Source organism: Lissotriton vulgaris, chromosome 5 (assembly GCF_964263255.1).
Source record: "Lissotriton vulgaris chromosome 5, aLisVul1.2, whole genome shotgun sequence".
In the NCBI taxonomy this organism is placed as follows: domain Eukaryota; kingdom Metazoa; phylum Chordata; class Amphibia; order Caudata; family Salamandridae; genus Lissotriton; species Lissotriton vulgaris.
This window is the reverse complement of record NC_141693.1, coordinates 1588788117-1588806502: the sequence shown is the minus strand read 5'-3', so window position 1 is coordinate 1588806502 and position 18386 is coordinate 1588788117. Positions and strand designations below refer to the sequence as shown.

The 18386-nt window shown below is 48.3% G+C and overlaps 1 protein-coding gene across 1 annotated transcript in view; it reads left to right on the top strand.

Moving 5' to 3' along the window:
- The window catches only part of LOC147716750 (dehydrogenase/reductase SDR family member 4-like), a 254741-nt gene that overhangs the window by 71421 nt on the left and 164934 nt on the right, over positions 1–18386 (top strand). Inside the window, exons 4-5 of the mRNA XM_086923692.1 lie at positions 2429–2530; positions 7141–7211. Of these exons, the coding sequence (XP_086779818.1) occupies positions 2429–2530; positions 7141–7211 (173 nt within the window). The remainder of the gene's footprint in view (positions 1–2428; positions 2531–7140; positions 7212–18386) is intronic.

The following is an 18386-nucleotide window of genomic DNA, read 5'->3' as shown; positions in this document are numbered from 1 at the left end:
AGTGTCTCTCTGCTGCCCAGGTTTGGTTTTGCACAATCATAGTTCACTCACTAGCTCTGTTCTTTAGTAGTAATTCGGGTCTGCCACTAGGTAGCGCCGTAAGGTTGCGCCTTATTTCGGATTACGGAAGTGCCAGTGCTTTATCTGAAACGCTCCCTGGGAACAGCTGCACCTGGCTCTGAAGGAACTTTAACCCTTCACCTTTCACCATCCATGGGACTTCTGCTGTGTCTGGCCATACTACACAGCGTGCGTGGCCGGAGCACAAGCTGTTTTTTTCCACAGCAGCACCTGCACATTCCAGAAGGGGTGTTCCCTCATCTGCAATGGATTTGTCCTCTCTGTGCTGGCACAGAGCGTGCACAAGTCAGTGCCAGGGCACTACAATAACAAGCATTGGCATTGCCAATACGTCTCGTTTTTGGGACCTTATAAGTATTTAGTTATGCAGCACAATATCCTTGGTGCAACAACATCACCTGTTGCATGGCTAAACACTTATAAGGTACAAGGTTTAGCCATGAAACAGCTGATGTTGTTGCCCCAAGGATATTGTGCTGCATAACGAAATACTTATAAGGTCCCAAAAGCGAGACCTATTGGCTATGCCAATGCTTGTTGTACTGATGGGGCCGGGAGGGGGACATTTTACTTCTTGCTTTGTGGCTTGCTTTTTAAATTTGTGATAAAAACCTCTTTTTCATATATTTTAACTGACTACTCTTTACCCTACCGCTGTACCACTGCTGGCTGCTACATTTCTGCCAGCAGCCTGCTAGTAGTTGTAGTTGACAGCAGGAGGGCCCTGAAGCTGGAAGTCAGCCTCATAAATATACAGATGTGCAACGGATGCAGGCAGCAGGTGTGCCACTGGAGCGTCAAAGGCAAGCCCAGTAGAAAGCTTCTCCTACTAGATGGGCGAGCCGTGTATGGAAACCTGCAATCATTTCATAAGAACTTCCTCTAGTTTACTTATTGCTGTGACATCACTACTCAAGCATAGTTAAAATGACATAGCTACTTTCTTCTTTCACAAAATATGACTTTCCAATCTTTGTTTCCTGGTGCCCATTCTAGCTTATCTCTTCCTCGTTCACTTCTCCTACGTATTAGCCTTGCTTCCCTCTCTAGTTCTTCAATTTACTTTTTAGTTCCCGTCCATCTCACTCCGGGGCTGTTTATCCCGCTCTTGTGTTTCTTCTCGATTTTATTCTTTCATTAACCTCAGATTTTTAAAGCTTGGAAAGCACTGGAAACACCTCTGGGGTGAGGTATTTGGGTGCAATAAATACCTCCTATCCTGAGTTTAGGGTCTGGAAATGAGGCATGACTTTCAGATTCTGTATTTATCATACCAGAATGTGCATGTTTTCCCTTTTGCCACCCTTTTCCCCTGAATGATTTTCAGCAGATGTGACCTTCAGAAAATCACTCAGTGGAAAACGATGGGGTGTAAAATAAAACATTCCCGAGCTCTTGTGAAGGAATGTTTCAGTACTATTAAGCAAAATAAGGGCCTGCAGTCAAACTGCCTGCTAGACATAAGTGCGCACAACCAAACATGATATGCATCACATGACACATGAAAGCATGACTTTCAATACATTTCTCTCAGAAATAATTAATCAGGATTCTTGGAAGTTAGATCATAAAAAATCTTTTATAATATTGGAAATGAACATTACATGTAAATCAATATTGAATATTAATACAGTCAAGATTCTAACAAACAATGCTAAAACAATATCATTCCATCATAGAATAAACAAAAAGCACAAAAGGAAGCCCTATGCGTTTCGGACTGATGTCCCTTCTTCAGGGGCGTTCTCTATAAAACAAAATGCATTGGGCTTTTCGTGTTGGCGCAATTCCTATTTGTCCACGTTGATAATGAATAATACCAAGTTTTGAAGAAGGGATATCACCATTTTCAATTGGTGGGTGAGCTGAAAGGGATACTGATCCATTATCAATATATTGTTGAGGGAGACAATTAATCTTACCCCCCTCGCCCGGAAGAATTACATTATCAGTCTCAATACATTGGTGAAAAAGGGAAGGTGCACTTAACTGGTGCTAGAGCAGCAAAGACAGGGGGAAGGATAGTCATCTGGATGTTTCATAGCTGGTGCTGGACTGTGACTGGTTACTTATTTCTAAATTACATTTTCTCCGTGTGTGTTAAGGGATATGTAGTATGTTACTGCTGGCATCTAAAGCAAACTGCTGTGGGAGAATAAAGTGAAGTTAAAAGGAATCCTCGCATACAGACCTGACATAGAATAAGAGTACAACTTAGAAAATCAATCCCTAATTTATTCATACCTAACATTGTTGACCAGCAGATACTGCCCTAAAAAAACTTTAAACCATAATGTGAATGACTTTATTGCATTTCTTACTATTTGAATGCTCTCTTTGAATGCAGGCTCTGCAGTGGCAAGGTGGAATAGACTACATGATTTCCAATGCCTCAGTCAGTCCATTCTTTGGAAATGTCATGGATTCAACAGCTGAAATATGGGACAAGGTAAGGCTATGCTCTCTACGGAAGATAATCAATGGCATGTGATGGAGGGCAGACACGGTGGAATTCAATTCCACACCATTCAGCGTTAGACAGTGTAAGAGCAATACTTGACTGTCCATTCCACAGGTACTAGGTTAATTCAGCAGCACTTCTAGCCTTGAACAACAGGACTAGCAGTACTTGACTGTTACTCTTAAGAAGGAAGGCGCTCTAGCCTGAAATAATATGTTGCTTGCTTTACACAAGCAACCAGGTCGTCTCACGTTTAGAGAGAAGCAAAATCCCTTAATAGGTCTGCCCCATTTGAGTTTTTCGGTACAAAAAGGGGTGGTGATAGACGGAGCATCTGAACCAATCAAACACTCACACCCAGTCAACAGATCTGGGTTTAACCCATCACCGTTCTTTAGCCCACTCTGCCACCCCAATTCAGGCATGGCTATATGCAAATCAGTCTGACCCTGTGCCTCATGGGAACAGTCCAGCCCGACAGGGCCGTTTCTAGGTGTTTTGCCACCCTAGGCGAGAATTGAAAAATGCCGCCATCTCCCTTTTACTTCCATCACTCTCTCCCCCTGTCATCCTGGCTAGAAGGACCTCCCCCCAAAAACGTGTTGAAATTATGAAGGTTTAACCAGTGTTCTACCTAAGGTTGTTCAACAGATAACCATTACACAAGAGAATATGTTGGGAACTGAAGACGTGTAGCAGACAGGGGACCTACACTAAGAACACACAGGCTGTTTAAGAGGTGTGCAGTGGGACCTCGAAAAAGGAACATGGAGGAGGACTCCAGAGTGGAAGTACAGAGGTCACCATAGAAGATGAGATTCAAAGACCCCGCAGTAGGGGCCAAAGGGACCCAGAAGAAGTGCCCCTGGGGCTCCAAAACAGAAGCCTATAGGAACCCTAGAAAAGGAGGCCAGAACTCAGCGATCTCAGGAGCCCCACTGACCGACAAACACAACCACAGGGAACACAGATGAAGAGCCCCAGTGATCCTGTATTGTTACAGATACATATATATATATATATATATATATATATATATATATATATATTTTTTTTTTTTTTTTTAGAGTTTTATATAGCGTGAACTAGGCCCGAGGATATCATGTATCAGAGCGCTTCTCATGAGAACCAGTTTCGTTACAGACGGACACATTCATTTTTGTTTTTATTAGGCACAGGGTGATTAAGTGATTTGCCCAGAATCACAGGATGTTGAGCGTCCCTCCCAAGACTCGAACCCGGTTTGTCAGCTTTGAGGTCGACCGCTCTAGCCATAAGGCTACATCCTCTCCCCAATAGATGGCGCCTACAACCCTTATGTGAGCACTGAGGCACTCATCTACATGGGCATAAACTAAGCCATGTATGGTATGTGGTTGGAAGGGTTTTGTCTTTGTTCTTTATCCTATGTGGGAAGTATTTCTCCATCATGCGTGATGACCTGGTGCGGTTACCGTGTGATGGGATGCAGCGCCTAATAAGAAAGGTGAAAATGAGTGCTCCAAGTCCAGATAGGATAGACAGGATGCAGAAATTTCAATAATTCGAGCCCTAGGGAGAGCCCCCCATTACAGAAGTCCTAAGGAGCCCTGACAGGACATCCCAGAATAAGAGGAGGTAGAGGGAGGGAGGCATGACAGGCAGCAAGCGGAGGGTGTGAGGGAGCAAGAGCGAGATGGGTGTGACAGGGCTAAAGGAGGTGGTGTGACTGGGGTATAATTGGCAGGAGGGCACGGGTTAGAAGAAGTTGAGACAGGGATAGTGACATTGTCCGAAGGAGGGGGTGAGCGTGTCACACTAGGAAGGGACTCCGACCTGCACACGCTGAGGAGCTCTCAAGACTGGAAGTCCTGCCGAATCCGGGTAGTAAGATGCGAGAGGGTCCTCTACAGGGCAGTACTGCTGAAGAGGTCCCCTTAGAGCCCTGTCCGGATGCAAGGGCATTTTAATACCGCTGTCACGTTTATCCTCCAAGTCGGGACAAATTCTGCAATTCATGTTCTATTGTGAGCACACTCTGCCCTGCTTTACCAGCTATCCCGGTCACACACTGACTGCGGGACTTGACACCATTACTGGCATTCCCGGTAATCTTGAACACACACTGTATTTACGGGCCTTGCGGTCCTGGAAACACTTACACTGTGGGCCCAGCATGCCCCACTACCCTGGACGTACACTGCACAATTGCACTACAGGCAACACTTATCCTGTACACACAGTGCACTGCTTGTCCAGCTAGTGCACAGTGTGTACTCTGCGTTGTGTCGCCTGCTAACCTGGACATACTTACACTGTGTGCCCCTCTGCCCTGGACTCACCTACCCGCCGGAGGTCTGCGTCTGCCTTCTCCCAGTTGTGGCTCCAGTTTTTCAGGTACCAAACACCCTGCACGCCCCCGCTCTCAATGTAGTGGAGGGTGAGGTGCTTCACCAGGGGCACGAACCTCCATTCACCACCCTCACCCTCGGGGCTCTGCCAGGCCTGAAGAGACAGGGGGTTTGGTTCAGGCAGCAGGCTGGCATTTAGAAATAAAAGCACGCTTTGTACCAACATGGTGCGCTGCGTGACTGCATCACGTGTGCAACTATTACGAAGTCAGTAGTCGCCGGGGCGCAGTCATGTGTGGGAGGTGGGTCATACTCTGAGTCTGTCCAAGTGCACCGACCTGACAGGCACCAGCCGCCCACCTGTGGTGGAGGGCGCCAATTCAAGATGAAAGAACATTGTGATCTTCTGCAAATAATGATGCAGGGCCGTCAAAAGGTGTCATGTCAGTGGCACTAACACTAAGGAGGAGAGGGTGCGGTACCACCAGGCAGTTCATTGCTGAAAAATAGTAATATAGGAAAGGGGCCACTCCCGATTCACTTGGCCGGGATTCCCAAACTAATGTTTTATGCCACCCTCCTCCTTTTGCCGCCCTAGGTGACCGCCTAGTCTTGCCTAATGGCAGAAACGGCCCTGCAGCCCGAACTGCAAAGCCATGCCTTCCCTGGACCGGAAACAAGCTTCCTAGGACCGGTTTCTGGCCCATGCTCAGACGTGAGTCCCTTGCTCACTTTGCCACTGGATTCAAGCAAGCCTGGCTGAAGACGGCTGTAATGCCAGAAACCGGTCCTAGGAAGCTTGTTTCCGGTCCAGGGAAGGCATGGCTTGGTAGTTCGGGCAGGACTGTTCCCATGATGCACAGGGTCAGACTGATTTGCATATGGCCATGTCTGAACTGGGGTGGCAGAGTGGGCTAAAGAACGGTGATGGATTCAACCCAGATCTGTTGACTGGGTATGAGTGTTTGATTGATTCAGATGCTCCGACCATTACCACCTCCTTTTGTACCGCTTTGTTTGCCATAAGTTGGCAGGGTATGCTTAGACGTGAGTACGTTGCTCACTTTGCCACTGGATTTAAGCAAGCCTGGCTGAAGACGGCATAATGCCAAAAAACGGTGCTAGGAAGCTTGTTTCCGGTCCAGGGAAGGCATGGCTTGGCAGTTCGGGCTGGACTGTTCCCATGAGGCACAGGGTCAGACTGATTTGCATATGGCCATATCTGAACTGGGATGGCAGAGTGGGCTAAAGAACGGTGATGGATTAAACCCAGATCTGTTGACTGGGTGTGAGTGTTTGATTGATTCAGATGCTCTGTCCATCACCACCCCTTTTTGTACCACTTTGTCCGCCATAAGTTGGCAGGGTATGCTCAGACGTGAGTCCCTTGCTCACTTTGCCACTGGATTCAAGCAAGCCTGGCTGAAGACGGCTGTAATGCCAGAAACCGGTCCTAGGAAGCTTGTTTCCGGTCCAGGGAAGGCATGGCTTGGCAGTTCGGGCTGGACTGTTCCCATGAGGCACAGGGTCAGACTGATTTGCATATGGCCATGTCTGAACTGGGATGGCAGAGTGGCTAAAGAACGGTGATGGATTAAACCCAGATCTGTTGACTGGGTGTGAGTGTTTGATTGATTCAGATGCTCCGTCCATCACCACCCCCTTTTGTACCGCTTTGTTCACCATAAGTTGGCAGGGTATGCTCAGACGTGAGTCCCTTGCTCACTTTGCCACTTGATTCAAGCAAGGCTGGCTGAAGATGACTGTAATGCCAGAAACCGGTCCTAGGAAGCTTATTTCCGGTCCAGGGATGGCATGGCTTGGCAGTTCGGGCTGGACTGTTCCCATGAGGCACAGGGTCAGACTGATTTGCATATGTCTGAACTGGGGTGGGAGAGTGGGCTAAAGAATGGTGATGGATTAAACCCAGATCTGTTGACTTGGTGTGAGTGTTTGATTGATTCAGATGCTCTGTCCATCACCACCCCTTTGTACCGCCATTTGAGTTTTTGGCACTCTGTTCATTCAATAGCATCAAAAGACTCCATCACTATATTGGGTCAAAAACATTTGCAACGCAGAGCAACAGGAGTTACTTGAAGAACTATACTTGGCTTTGGCTACATCGAGATTGTTTTACTTTATCAAGATTTGCCTCCACGACCGTTAAATGTCACTGTATGAGCATATCTCAAACCCTGGGAGGTTTTACATTTTCCCCTCCTCTGTTTCCCTATATTCATCTTTCCATTCTTTGGATTATTGCAGGTTTTTGAAGTGAACGTGAAGTCGATGTTCTTGATGGCGAAGCGATCGGTTCCTCACATGCAGAAGCGAGGGTGAGGAGAGCTGGCTTTGCTTATGTTTATTTATTTGACAATGTAATTGCCGCTAGACATGTGAGAGGAAGTAGAGCAGTTACATATATGAAGCTAAGAAGAATGTGAACAATCATTTATTAATACCTATTAGATGCATGAGTAAAGTACAACAAATCTGCAAATGTGGAGAGAACTGCATATTGAAAAGAAAGTAGAGTAGAATACAGTACAACAGTGAAACGTACATTGTTACAATTATCGTGAGAACCCCTTTAGTCATAAAGCTGGGAAGGTGTGTTCTGAGTTTGCACCTGAATATTATGAGGGATTTAAAAATGCAGATCTATAAAGGAAGCTTTGTACCTAAGTGGGTTGCCAGGGTTGCAAATCTTATACCACAGATGCTTGTATTTAGATACAACGTTTTCTTTTGTGAAGTGTCCAGGGTGTGTTGGTTAGTGTAATAGTGTCTTTCTATTATCTTGGCTTGGATTTATGTGAAAGCGAATCCTTCAATGTAGAAAAGGCAGAAAATATCTAAGTTGTTTCTTTCCTGTACCGGGGGCCTGTAGGGTCTTTTTAGTTGGATTGCCACAGTTTGGCACTTTTCACATTGCAATACGAGACGCCCGTCACAGTTTTTTTTTTGTAGTCTCTTGATCTAAATTGTTGGAAGACCATCTACAGGGCATTGCTGTCATCTGTTTCTGTTTCAACTAGTGCTTCTATAACTAAAGGGAATTATTCGTGTTTTGTGCATGGAAGCGTTTTTAGTAGCTTTTGTCGTAAAAAGATGAGTGTGCTCCAATCTATGAAACCAGGTTGAAGTCCACATCCCAGAGGGAGCTCGAGTTTCTTTCTTTAGTCTTTTGGGGGATATTATGGCAAAAAAAGAGGCATTGGGGATGCAAAGTATGTCCGTTTGCTTTGCACGATTTGGGGGACTTGAATGTTTTTGAGATATTCAGGTTGGATCTGCTGTAGCCCATCCAGGTTTCTATAGCTCTAAGGTCATTGAACATGGCCACGATTGGTTTGGACACTCTTATAGATTTCGACGTTGTTACTAACAACACACTCAACTGCTCAACCAAGATAAAACTGAAATCCTCCTCATTTCCAACAAGGAGCAGAACCCCGAAAAAACAGAATGGCTAGAAGACATTGATGCTCTCAACTGCAACCTCACCCTGGCCGATTCCGTAAAGTTGCTGGGAATTACTCTGGACCCAAAATTTGACATGAAGAAACACATCAAGATTACGGCAAAGAGCGCCTTCCTAAAACTAATAATTCTCAAAAAAATAAAACCCTTCATCCCTCCCAACGACCTCAAACAAGTCACTCGATCCCTAGTGTTGTCCAGACTAGACTATGGTAACGCAACACTCACAGGAACAGCCAAGTCTCACCTTGCTCCCCTCAGATCAACTCTGAATGCGGCAACCAGAATGGTCACCAAAGTCCTGAAATACAAACATATCTCCCTGGCTCTCAGAGACCTAAAATGGCTCCCAATCAAAATGCATGCCAATTTCAGAACTGCCTGTCTCATGCACAAAGTCCTGCACACTGGAAAACCTGCATACCTGGCTTCCAAACTCAAGAAGGCAGGCCAAACACGGTCCCTTAGGAGCACAAACACTTTACTCCTCATTCCTCCGAAAACTCGCAAACAAAAAACCCTATCTTGATCCTTCACAAGAAATGTGCCCAGAATATGGACCTTGATCGCAGTCCCTATCAGGACTCACCCCTACTTCTTAAAATTCAAAAGGCAGCTCAAAGACTTCTTCCTCAATGGATCTCTCCCAAATGGATAGCTGTCGACCAAGCTCAGAATCCCGATCACTACGACTCGCCTCCACCTTAAATCTAAGTCACCTACATTGCCCACCCCCGTCTTGGTCCCTGGATTTCTCCCCCTCCACGAACAGATGTTATGCACGAGTGAATGTATATATCATTATTTTATTGTTGTGATTTCTATTCTACCAGCAGCTGATTAGGAGTAGAAATTACCAAATGTTGATTTTGTGGCTGTGATTTGACATTAAAGATTTTAACCAGCTAAGAGCTATCACTGATACAATTCCACAAATTGTTGTCTGTGTAGAAGGATTGTATGATCTACCGTGTTGAATACGGCTGGAGCACAAGCAGGTTATAATAATAATAATAATGAGTTTTATATAGCGCCTGGTTACACTGAGGTCAGTGTGTCCCCGCGCTTGTGGTGGCTAGCCCCAGATAATCAGACAGATCGTTCCCTATAGCTCTCCCTTACTAACATCCTCCCTCATTAACCAGAGGGAAGAGGTGAGTTTTCAGTAGTTTCCAGAAGATGCGTTCTGAGGTTTCTGACCGCATTGCGGATGGCAGTCTATTCCAATGTTGGGCAGGTTCATTCATTATATTAATTTTTTTCTAAGATGTCTCAAGCTGTGAGTAATGCACACCCTGTTCATTGCCTAGTTCGCAAACCAGACATGGGCGGGAATCCAGGAGTGAGTTTTTCTCTAAATAGGCTTGAATTTGGGCAGTGACCACCTTTCCCATTATTTTGGAGATCTAATGGAATCCAGCATTGGAATCTTGTACAATAGTTGCTGTGATTAGCAGTGTCTACAGAAGCTTTCATGAAGAGTAGTGATACCAGTTAGTGGGGTTCAGGGAGGTGGGACTTCTATATTCTTTATTTAAGGAGCTGTTACAGAAATCAGATATCAGTAAAATTGTTTCAACAATTACAGAATGATATGGGTCCCTTGAGTTTCTGCTTAGTTTTAGTGATTTCAGTAGGATTTGGATTTCCAGGGAGTCAGAGGGATTTAATGTAAAGCACTTGTCATGTTGCTAAAATAGAGTGATAGAGGTGGATGTAGAAGGGCATTTTAGAGGTGCATGAAGAAAAGTATGTGAGGGCAATGCAGGCTGTGATTTGTTACACATTGTCCATGAAAAAGTAACCCAGTTATTTGCATAAGTTCTAAGTGTGTGGTATGGCTGTCACAGTCCATTGAGGAGAGATTGATTTTTAAACTCCTTTAAATAGGTGTCTTTGGCTTGTGGCTTGTGTCACCCGATCAGTGAAGGCATACTTCTTGGATACATAGATGGAATTGTGGTATGTAGTGAAAACATCACTGAGGCAAGCAGTGGTATCAGAATTGAGGCATAAGTGCCATGCTGGTTTTGGACTCCACCTAGAGACATTTTTGTATGTAATACATTTTTCGACCGTATGGCTTGCTAGCATTTTAAGCAGCCATGGTAATGTTAGAGAAGTAATAAGTTGGATTTAAAATATGGGCTAGCTTTTTCTTTACTGAGAAGAACAGAATGTTTTATTCGTGCTTTCTTCTTCTCATGTATGTAAAGAAGACACATTTGAAGTTGAGGGCTTTGTGCTTCGACCATATGCATAAGATTAGTGGTCAGTTGACCTGAATGCCATGCTGAACGATGGTGGCTAAGCAGTGATCTTTGATGTAAGGAGCTTGTGGACATGGCTTTCATGGTCAAGGAATGATCCTCTAACCAGATAATAAAATCACTGGCAATGAGGAGGTGCTTTGGTGTAAGGAAGAGTTCCGGAAGGAGGGCTAAGAAATGTTTAGTGAAATACTCTGATGAGCTTATTGGCAATAGCAAGGGAGAATTTTGTATTAACCATTGAGTGATGTCTCGATACTGAGTCCAATGAATTTAAAGGAATAGCTGGTGAAGAGGTGAATTTGCATGGTGCATTTTTTTGTGTGTAGATTATGGCTTTGCTTCATCCATTTGCTGCTTATCTGCTCTCATGGCCTAGTCTGTAGTTGATTGGGACAATGTGCTTGGATTAGGGAGTAGAGGTGTCATTAAACATTTGTTCGCAGATGATTAGGGTGGCTATGTTACTGTATGTGACAAGGCCATGTATATTATGGGTAAGCATGAATGAGTGTTCCTCTGTGCGGTCCTCCATCACATAAGCTTTAGGTGCAATTTCATCAAATGGGTAAACCTTCTCTGTGTTGCCCTGAGGCCTGAGACAGGCATGCCCTCTGTCTCCACTGCTGTAAACACTGGCTATGGACACCCTGCTGTGTCATGGCCAGCGTATTGGGGAGCATCTCGGAGTTCCTATCCAGACACACACACACCATCCGGCTGTACACGGATATTTTGCTGTTCATGCGCGACTACACCTTAGGCCTGCCATTACTCCTTGGCAAATTGGGTCATATTCTGTCATGCACATAAATATTGCCATGTCCTCCCTCTTACCGCTCATGGATGGCTTGCGCCCATCATGGCACCCTCAAAAGTCCTCGGGCTCCCCATGGAATGTACTGTGCTAAAAAATGTGGTTTTCAGCCTCTACAGAGACCAAAAAGATGCCCTGCACGCCAACCTTGGAAGGTTGATGATGTTGGCAAGGGCCACAGTGGGCTTCTAGGGTAAGTTACCATTGTTGTTCATGGGCCAGGTGGCACTTGCCAAAATGGTATGATACCCCCACGTATTGTAGTTTTTGTTTTTGCAAACATCCCACCGCAACTAAACTGCTTCTTTTTCCATGACACCTCTTCACTATTGTTGGAACTGGTGTGGGGTCTGCAGAGGAGGTGAGTGGCTCTAGACAACGTGTACCTCCTCTTGGATGGAAGCAGGTTGGAGTGAGTCCCCGACTTTGAGCCATATTATCTGGCAGCGCAACTTCAGTGTGTTGCTGGATGCCTCTGCCCAGGCGCCTCCATCGAACTTAATTACCTGAAGAGGAAACTATTTTCAGTTGACATCTGTGAATATATATTTGAAAAAAGTGCAAAGTCCCTGTAGTCTCCAGTCACTTGAGGACTGCACGGCATAGAACTAGGTTACTCTTGTGGGTGATGTTATGTTCCTGGTTCTGGCACGCCCATGACGCCATGAGCGTGCAACGTTGAGTCATGTGACTTGCTATAATAAAGAGGGGCCCCGCACGCACATACGCAGTCAGACGCGCAGACGGAGAGCTAAGAAGTTATTCCCAGTGTCCGTCTCAGTTATTTCTAGGGCCACGTGTCAGGCCTAGTTAGACCTAGATGCCCCAGAGTGTAGGCCCCAAGTTGATACCCTTAAGGCTGCCACTACCCACCTCAAGAACACAACAACTGGCGACGAGGGTGGCTGCCGGATCCTCGCCAGGGGTGCGTGTGTGCCCGCTGTCCCGTGCGGCGGCCGCGAGTCCGTCCCTCGGCTCGTGGTGCTCGTGCCTCACGGCCTCAAACGCCCCTGCGGTGCGCACTTGGGGCGAAGACTCCGATCCCTGGGGGAATACAGGTGAGCTGTGTGCCGCCGTCCCACGTCAGCTGTCGGGGCCGTGCTGCACAGTGCTATCCTGCAGAGAACACTGTTGCGCTCGCCTACCCGCGGCAGGAGGCCATGTGCATTTCAATCGGTGGTTTCACACCCAGCGCCACACCTGGCCCCCCGGCACGTGCGTGAAGCGCGCTTCAGTCCGTCTTGCACGGCGCATAGGGCGGCGCCCTGCCTCCTCTCACGCATCTAGCGGACGCGGCACCTGCCTGTCCCGCTGCTGGCCTTGTTTGCTCGTGGTAAGTGCGCCGGTCGCACGCGCCTCCCCGGGCTCCCTGCTGAGAGTACCACCGCCCCAGACGTCGGCACCACCATCTCGGAAAGGGCGAGTCCTGTGCGCACGAGGTCCAGCGTCTAGCAGAGGCCTACATCCGGCCCCATCAGGCGCCAGCTCCGTCGGACTTCCGGCCCGTAGAGGGCTTGATCAGGCGCCGGCAGGGCGATGGCCACGATTCCGCCCATCGAACCGTTTGTGGTGGAGGGTGCGCCCTCGGCACTAGCTCCGAAATGGAAGGAGTGGGTGGACAGACTCCTGGTGTTCTTCGAGGCCACGAAAGTCCACAAGGAACAGAAGCGAGCCATGGTTCTCCACTTAGGTGGCAAGGACATACACTCCATCGCTAGAACACTCACAGAGGCGACCCCCAAGACACATCACACGCTGATAAATGCCCTAAACGCCCACTTCGAACCCATGGCCAACCAGGACTATGAACGATTTGTATTCAGGCAAGCGCGGCAGCTGCCAGAAGAGTCATTGGACACCTACCACACCAGACTCAAAAAGCTAGCGCTATCCTGTGGGTTCGCGGATGTAACAGAAGAAATCCGAGGTCAAATAATACAGGGCTGTGCCTCTGCCAAACTGAGGGAAAGAATATTGGAAGAATCAGGCAAACCGCTAGCCGACATCCTGACTCTCGGCCGCACAAAAGAACTATCCAAAGCCAGAGCGGCACACATGGAGGCCGCGTTGCAAGTAACCGTCAAGGTGGAACCCGTCAACAAACTTCAGGTCCAAACACCACCCAAGTGGCATAAAAAGACACCTCGCACACCGAGCGGGGCATCTGGACACTCATGTGGATACTGTGGAGGCCCGAGTCACCCGGCACCAGAATGTCCAGCTAGAGGGAAACGCTGCTCGGGATGTGGCAAGCTCAACCATTTCGAGAAGGTGTGCCGCTCGAAGAAATTCTGCAGGCCCCGCCAAGTGGTAAATGCAGTGACGGAAGGCGAGCAGAGCCACAGTGATATGGACGACGACGAGGAAGAAGAACGGTCGGTGCACAAAGTACACATGATTGGCACCGCTGCCCGTCGCACCAGAACGCTTCCCCAATGTTCAATCAGGGTGGCTGACCAAGACATAATGGCGGTGGTGGACACGGGAGCGTCCATAAACCTCATGAGTGCAACGCTCTACAGAACCATGGCAACGCCTCCGGCCCTGAGCCCCACACCCATCACCGTCTTCGCGTATGGGCAGGACATCCCCCTCAAGATCCGAGGTAAATTCCGAGCGGCAGTCCGCCATGGGGACAAGACAATCAACGCGAACATCTTTGTGTCGGAAGAGGGACAGGGCATGCTGCTAAGCTGCAGAGCGGCCGAGGAACTGGGTGTAGTGACATTTGCCTTTGGTGTCCATGAGGAGTCAGTACAGCAGCTCATCATGGACTTCCCTGATATATTCAAGGGCATAGGACGATTCAAAGGCCGTGAAGTACACCTGCACGTCGACCCCACAGTACAGCCGGTGGCCCTGAGACACAGACGCATTGCGTTCCACCTTCGGCCCTTAGTGGAAGAGGAACTTCGAAAACTAGAAGAGGCTGGCATCATTGAAAAGGTCTCAGGCCCCACCCCCTGGGTGTCGCCCATCGTGGTCACAAGGAAACCGAAACAGCCAGGGGCAGTCAGAATCTTCGTGGACATGCGCCTCCATAAAGCGAGAGCGTCATATAACTCCCACCATCGATGACCTAATCGGAGAAATGTCCGGAGCCTGCTGGTTCTCAAAGCTGGACCTACGGTCGGGATACCACCAGCTGGTACTGGACAAGGAGTAGCGAAATATAACCACCTTCTCGACTCACATCGGCCTTCGAAGGTACACCCGACTCAGTTTTGGAGTTTCCAGCGCAGCGGAGGTGTTCCAGAATGTCATTCAGGAGCTGATCACAGGCATACCAGGGGTGATAAACGTCAGCGACGACATAATGATACATGCCCGTACCATCGCAGAACACAATCAACGACTAATCCAGGTGTTCCGCAGGCTGAGAGAAGCTGGGCTCACTCTCCACAGAGAGAAGTGTGAATTCCTATGAACAAAGATAGGATTCTTTGGGTACGTCTTTTCCGCAGAAGGAGTTAACCCAGACCCAGACAAAGTCAAAGACATCAAAGACGCACCACCCCCTACCACTGTCACCGAAGTTCGGAGCTTTCTCGGTATGGTTAATTATTGTGGGAGATTCATCAGAGATCTTGCCAACCTCACACTTCCCCTGCGAGAGCTCACGAAAGACTCCACGCCATGGACCTAGGGACCGGCACAGGAGAAGGCTTTCCAAGACATCAAGGCATCCCTCTCGAGCAACACGACACTCGCATTCTTTGATCCTCGAAACTCCACCCTGATAGCAGTAGATGCTGGGCCGGCCAGACTCGGAGCTGTCCTAATGCAGAAACAAAGGGACGAAATGGACTGGGTGCCGATTGCTTTTGCAAGTCGATCCCTCACAGACATGGAGCAGCGGTACTTCCAAATCTAAAAAGAAGCTATTGCCATCCACTGGGGATGCCGGCACTTTCACCTGTATGTGTCTGGCAAGCCGTTCAAGGTGGTAACCGATCACAAACCATTGGTGGCCTTATTCTCGGGGACCTCGACAAAACCACCGCCCTGCATCGAGAAATGGATGCTTCAACTGCAGGAGTACAACTGCAACATTGAATACCAGCCAGGGGCAAAGAATCCGGCGGACTACCTCTCACGCCATCCCCGACCGGCTACCCCGGAAGAAATGGAAGAGGCGGAAGAAACAGAAGCCTATGTCAAATGGGTGATAGCGCGGTCATGTCCGCGACCCCTCTCCGTGGTGGACATTGCGAATGCCACGGCGCAAGACGTCTGCTTACAGAGGGCCAAAGAGGCTCTCCGAACAGCGAACTGGCACCGGGCCAAGGAAAGCTGGAAAGTGCTCACACCAGAAGCCCGAAAGATCATGGAGAGCCTGCATCATGTCAGGGAAGAGCTAAAGGAAGATGACACCGGATGCCTGCTGAGAGGGCATCGTCTGGTTATACCAGCTGCGTTGGCCGAACAAGTGGTGCAACTTGCGCATGTGGGTCACCAGGGAATGGTCAAAACCAAAGCACGTCTAAGAACAAAAGTATGGTTCCCTCTGATGGACGAGATGGTGGAGAGTGCGGTGAGGTCGTGCACGGCCTGCCAAGTCACTAGGAATGCTCCTCGTGAAGCCCCGATCATAGTGGAACCTCAGCCACGACAACCATGGGAACGAGTCAGCATGGACTTTGGTAGTCTCCCGGACGGGAGACACACATTAGTGATGATCGATGACCATTCCAAATACCCGGAAGTGGAAATAATAACCAGCACGAGCGCCAGGGAAGTCATTCCCAAAATAGAGAAAATTGTTGCTGCTCACGGTGCAATGCGTGAACTCCGCACCGACAATGGACCCCCGTTTCAAGGACAAGAACTGGCTAATTATCTGTCCTCCCTCGGCACCCAGCACCGGCGCATCACCCCTCGCTGGCCTCAGGCTAACGGAGAGGCAGAGCGATTCATGAGAACCCTGAACAAGGTCATTCGCATTGCACACGACAAAAGCCAGTCCATAGAAATGGCCATTTTCACGTTCCTCCGAAGCTATAGACAGACCCCACATTCAACCACAGGGGTAGCTCCAGCACACTTCCTTATGGGGCGGGTAGTGACTGATTCCATCCCCCACCACCCACGGTGGACACCCGAGGGGCGGATGAAGACCGAATTGCGCAGAAAAGACATGCCACTTTTGCTCAAATCAGCAAGAAAAGAAGGGCCGTGATGGTGGAATTCAACAGAGGCGATCTAGTGCTTCTCCGAAACAGGGTAACCAGTGGAAAGTTCAGATTGAACTATGAAAGAGGACCATGGCGGGTGATTGGCGTGAAAGGCACCCGCATCGTAGCAGTCCGGGGGCGGGAAACAGTAACAAGAAATGTATCGCACTTCAAACCCTTCCATCCTGAGCCCACATCACCCTGCCCCCCAACGTTCGATGATGGAATCAAGACTGCAGGCAGCTCTCCTCATCAGGAAACAGCACCCAGCCAGGAAGTCACCCAGAGAAGCAACACTAGAGCGGCAGTGAGTGGTGAGCCGAATGTAAGTTCTGGGGTACTGGAAGACATGCGATATCCTGAGGCGGCAATCAGTGAGTCGCCGACAACCGTCCCAGCTACGGAAGAAGACATCCTAAGTTGGAGGGAGTCGCAGTATGGACTGAGAAGAAACCCCACACCCTCCTGTCGGCTACGCGACTACTTTACGTAAGACTGTTCATAAAAAGTGAGAGTGAAGTCAGTGAATATGCCCAGTAATCTGAATGGCAGTTTGAGCAGAGTGTGCCAAAAGAAAATATCATGACAGACTGTTTGACAATGTTTGTGTGTTCAGTGTTTTGTTTCTTCTTCATGTTTTAGGAGGAATGTTATGTTCCTGGTTCTGGCACGCCCATGACGCCATGAGCGTGCAACGTTGAGTCATGTGACTTGCTATAATAAAGAGGGGCCCCGCACGCACGTACGCAGTCAGACGCGCAGACGGAGAGCTAAGAAGTTATTCCCAGTGTCCGTCTCAGTTATTTCTAGGGCCACGTGTCAGGCCTAGTTAGACCTAGATGCCCCAGAGTGTAGGCCCCAAGTTGATACCCTTAAGGCTGCCACTACCCACCTCAAGAACACAACAGGTGATAGTGCGCTTTTACAAATAAACATAAATCCGTATTTGTAAAGCGCAAGCTACTCACCATTACGGTTCTCAAGGCACTGGGGGCCGTTGTGGAAATTACGTGAGCTATTACCCAGAGACACATGGTCCTGAGCAGAGCGGCCGCCAGGAATCGAACCGTGAACCCTTTGCTCCGCAGTCAGGTGCCCTGGCCGCTACACCACACCTCTCCGTCACAAAGCATTTTTAACAAATGCACATAACTGGCAACACTACCAACTTTGGCTGTCCGGTGTGTTTTCTTATGATCCTGAGGTCTCCCTTTGGGTGCTTTCATGGTTTTCCCAGCTGACAAATAGAACAAATAGATCTTCTTGGTCACGCGTGGGACTGCAGACATTGGGAGACTCGTATGATTCGGGATGCCTTATGCCCTCTGCAGGGATCATTCAGTTGTGTGGTTTTCTGTCTTCTTCCCAGATAGTTTTCCACTCAGCCTGCTTGATGAGACTCATCACATAAATACGGAGGGGTGATGGGATGGAGCCACAGACAAATGCTCTGGTGCAAACAATATGCGTGTTGGATAATTGTCGACATTTTATAACACTCGCTTATAGGTCCATACAAAACGTCAGGTGCAAATCTAATGCCTCTCTGAAAGACAAAAGGGAGTGTTATCTGGGTGAGTCCCTCACTGATTCTGAGTGGGATGGAGTTCTACAACAGGTGTGATACATCTCAGTTAAAACCCACTTCAAGCGTATCCAGTGACCTATATCCACATAACATACACAACACCTGTGCGCCTACAGGCCATGTAATCCGAGACACCGCTGATATGTCCTAGATGCAACAAACTGACGATGAATTCTACC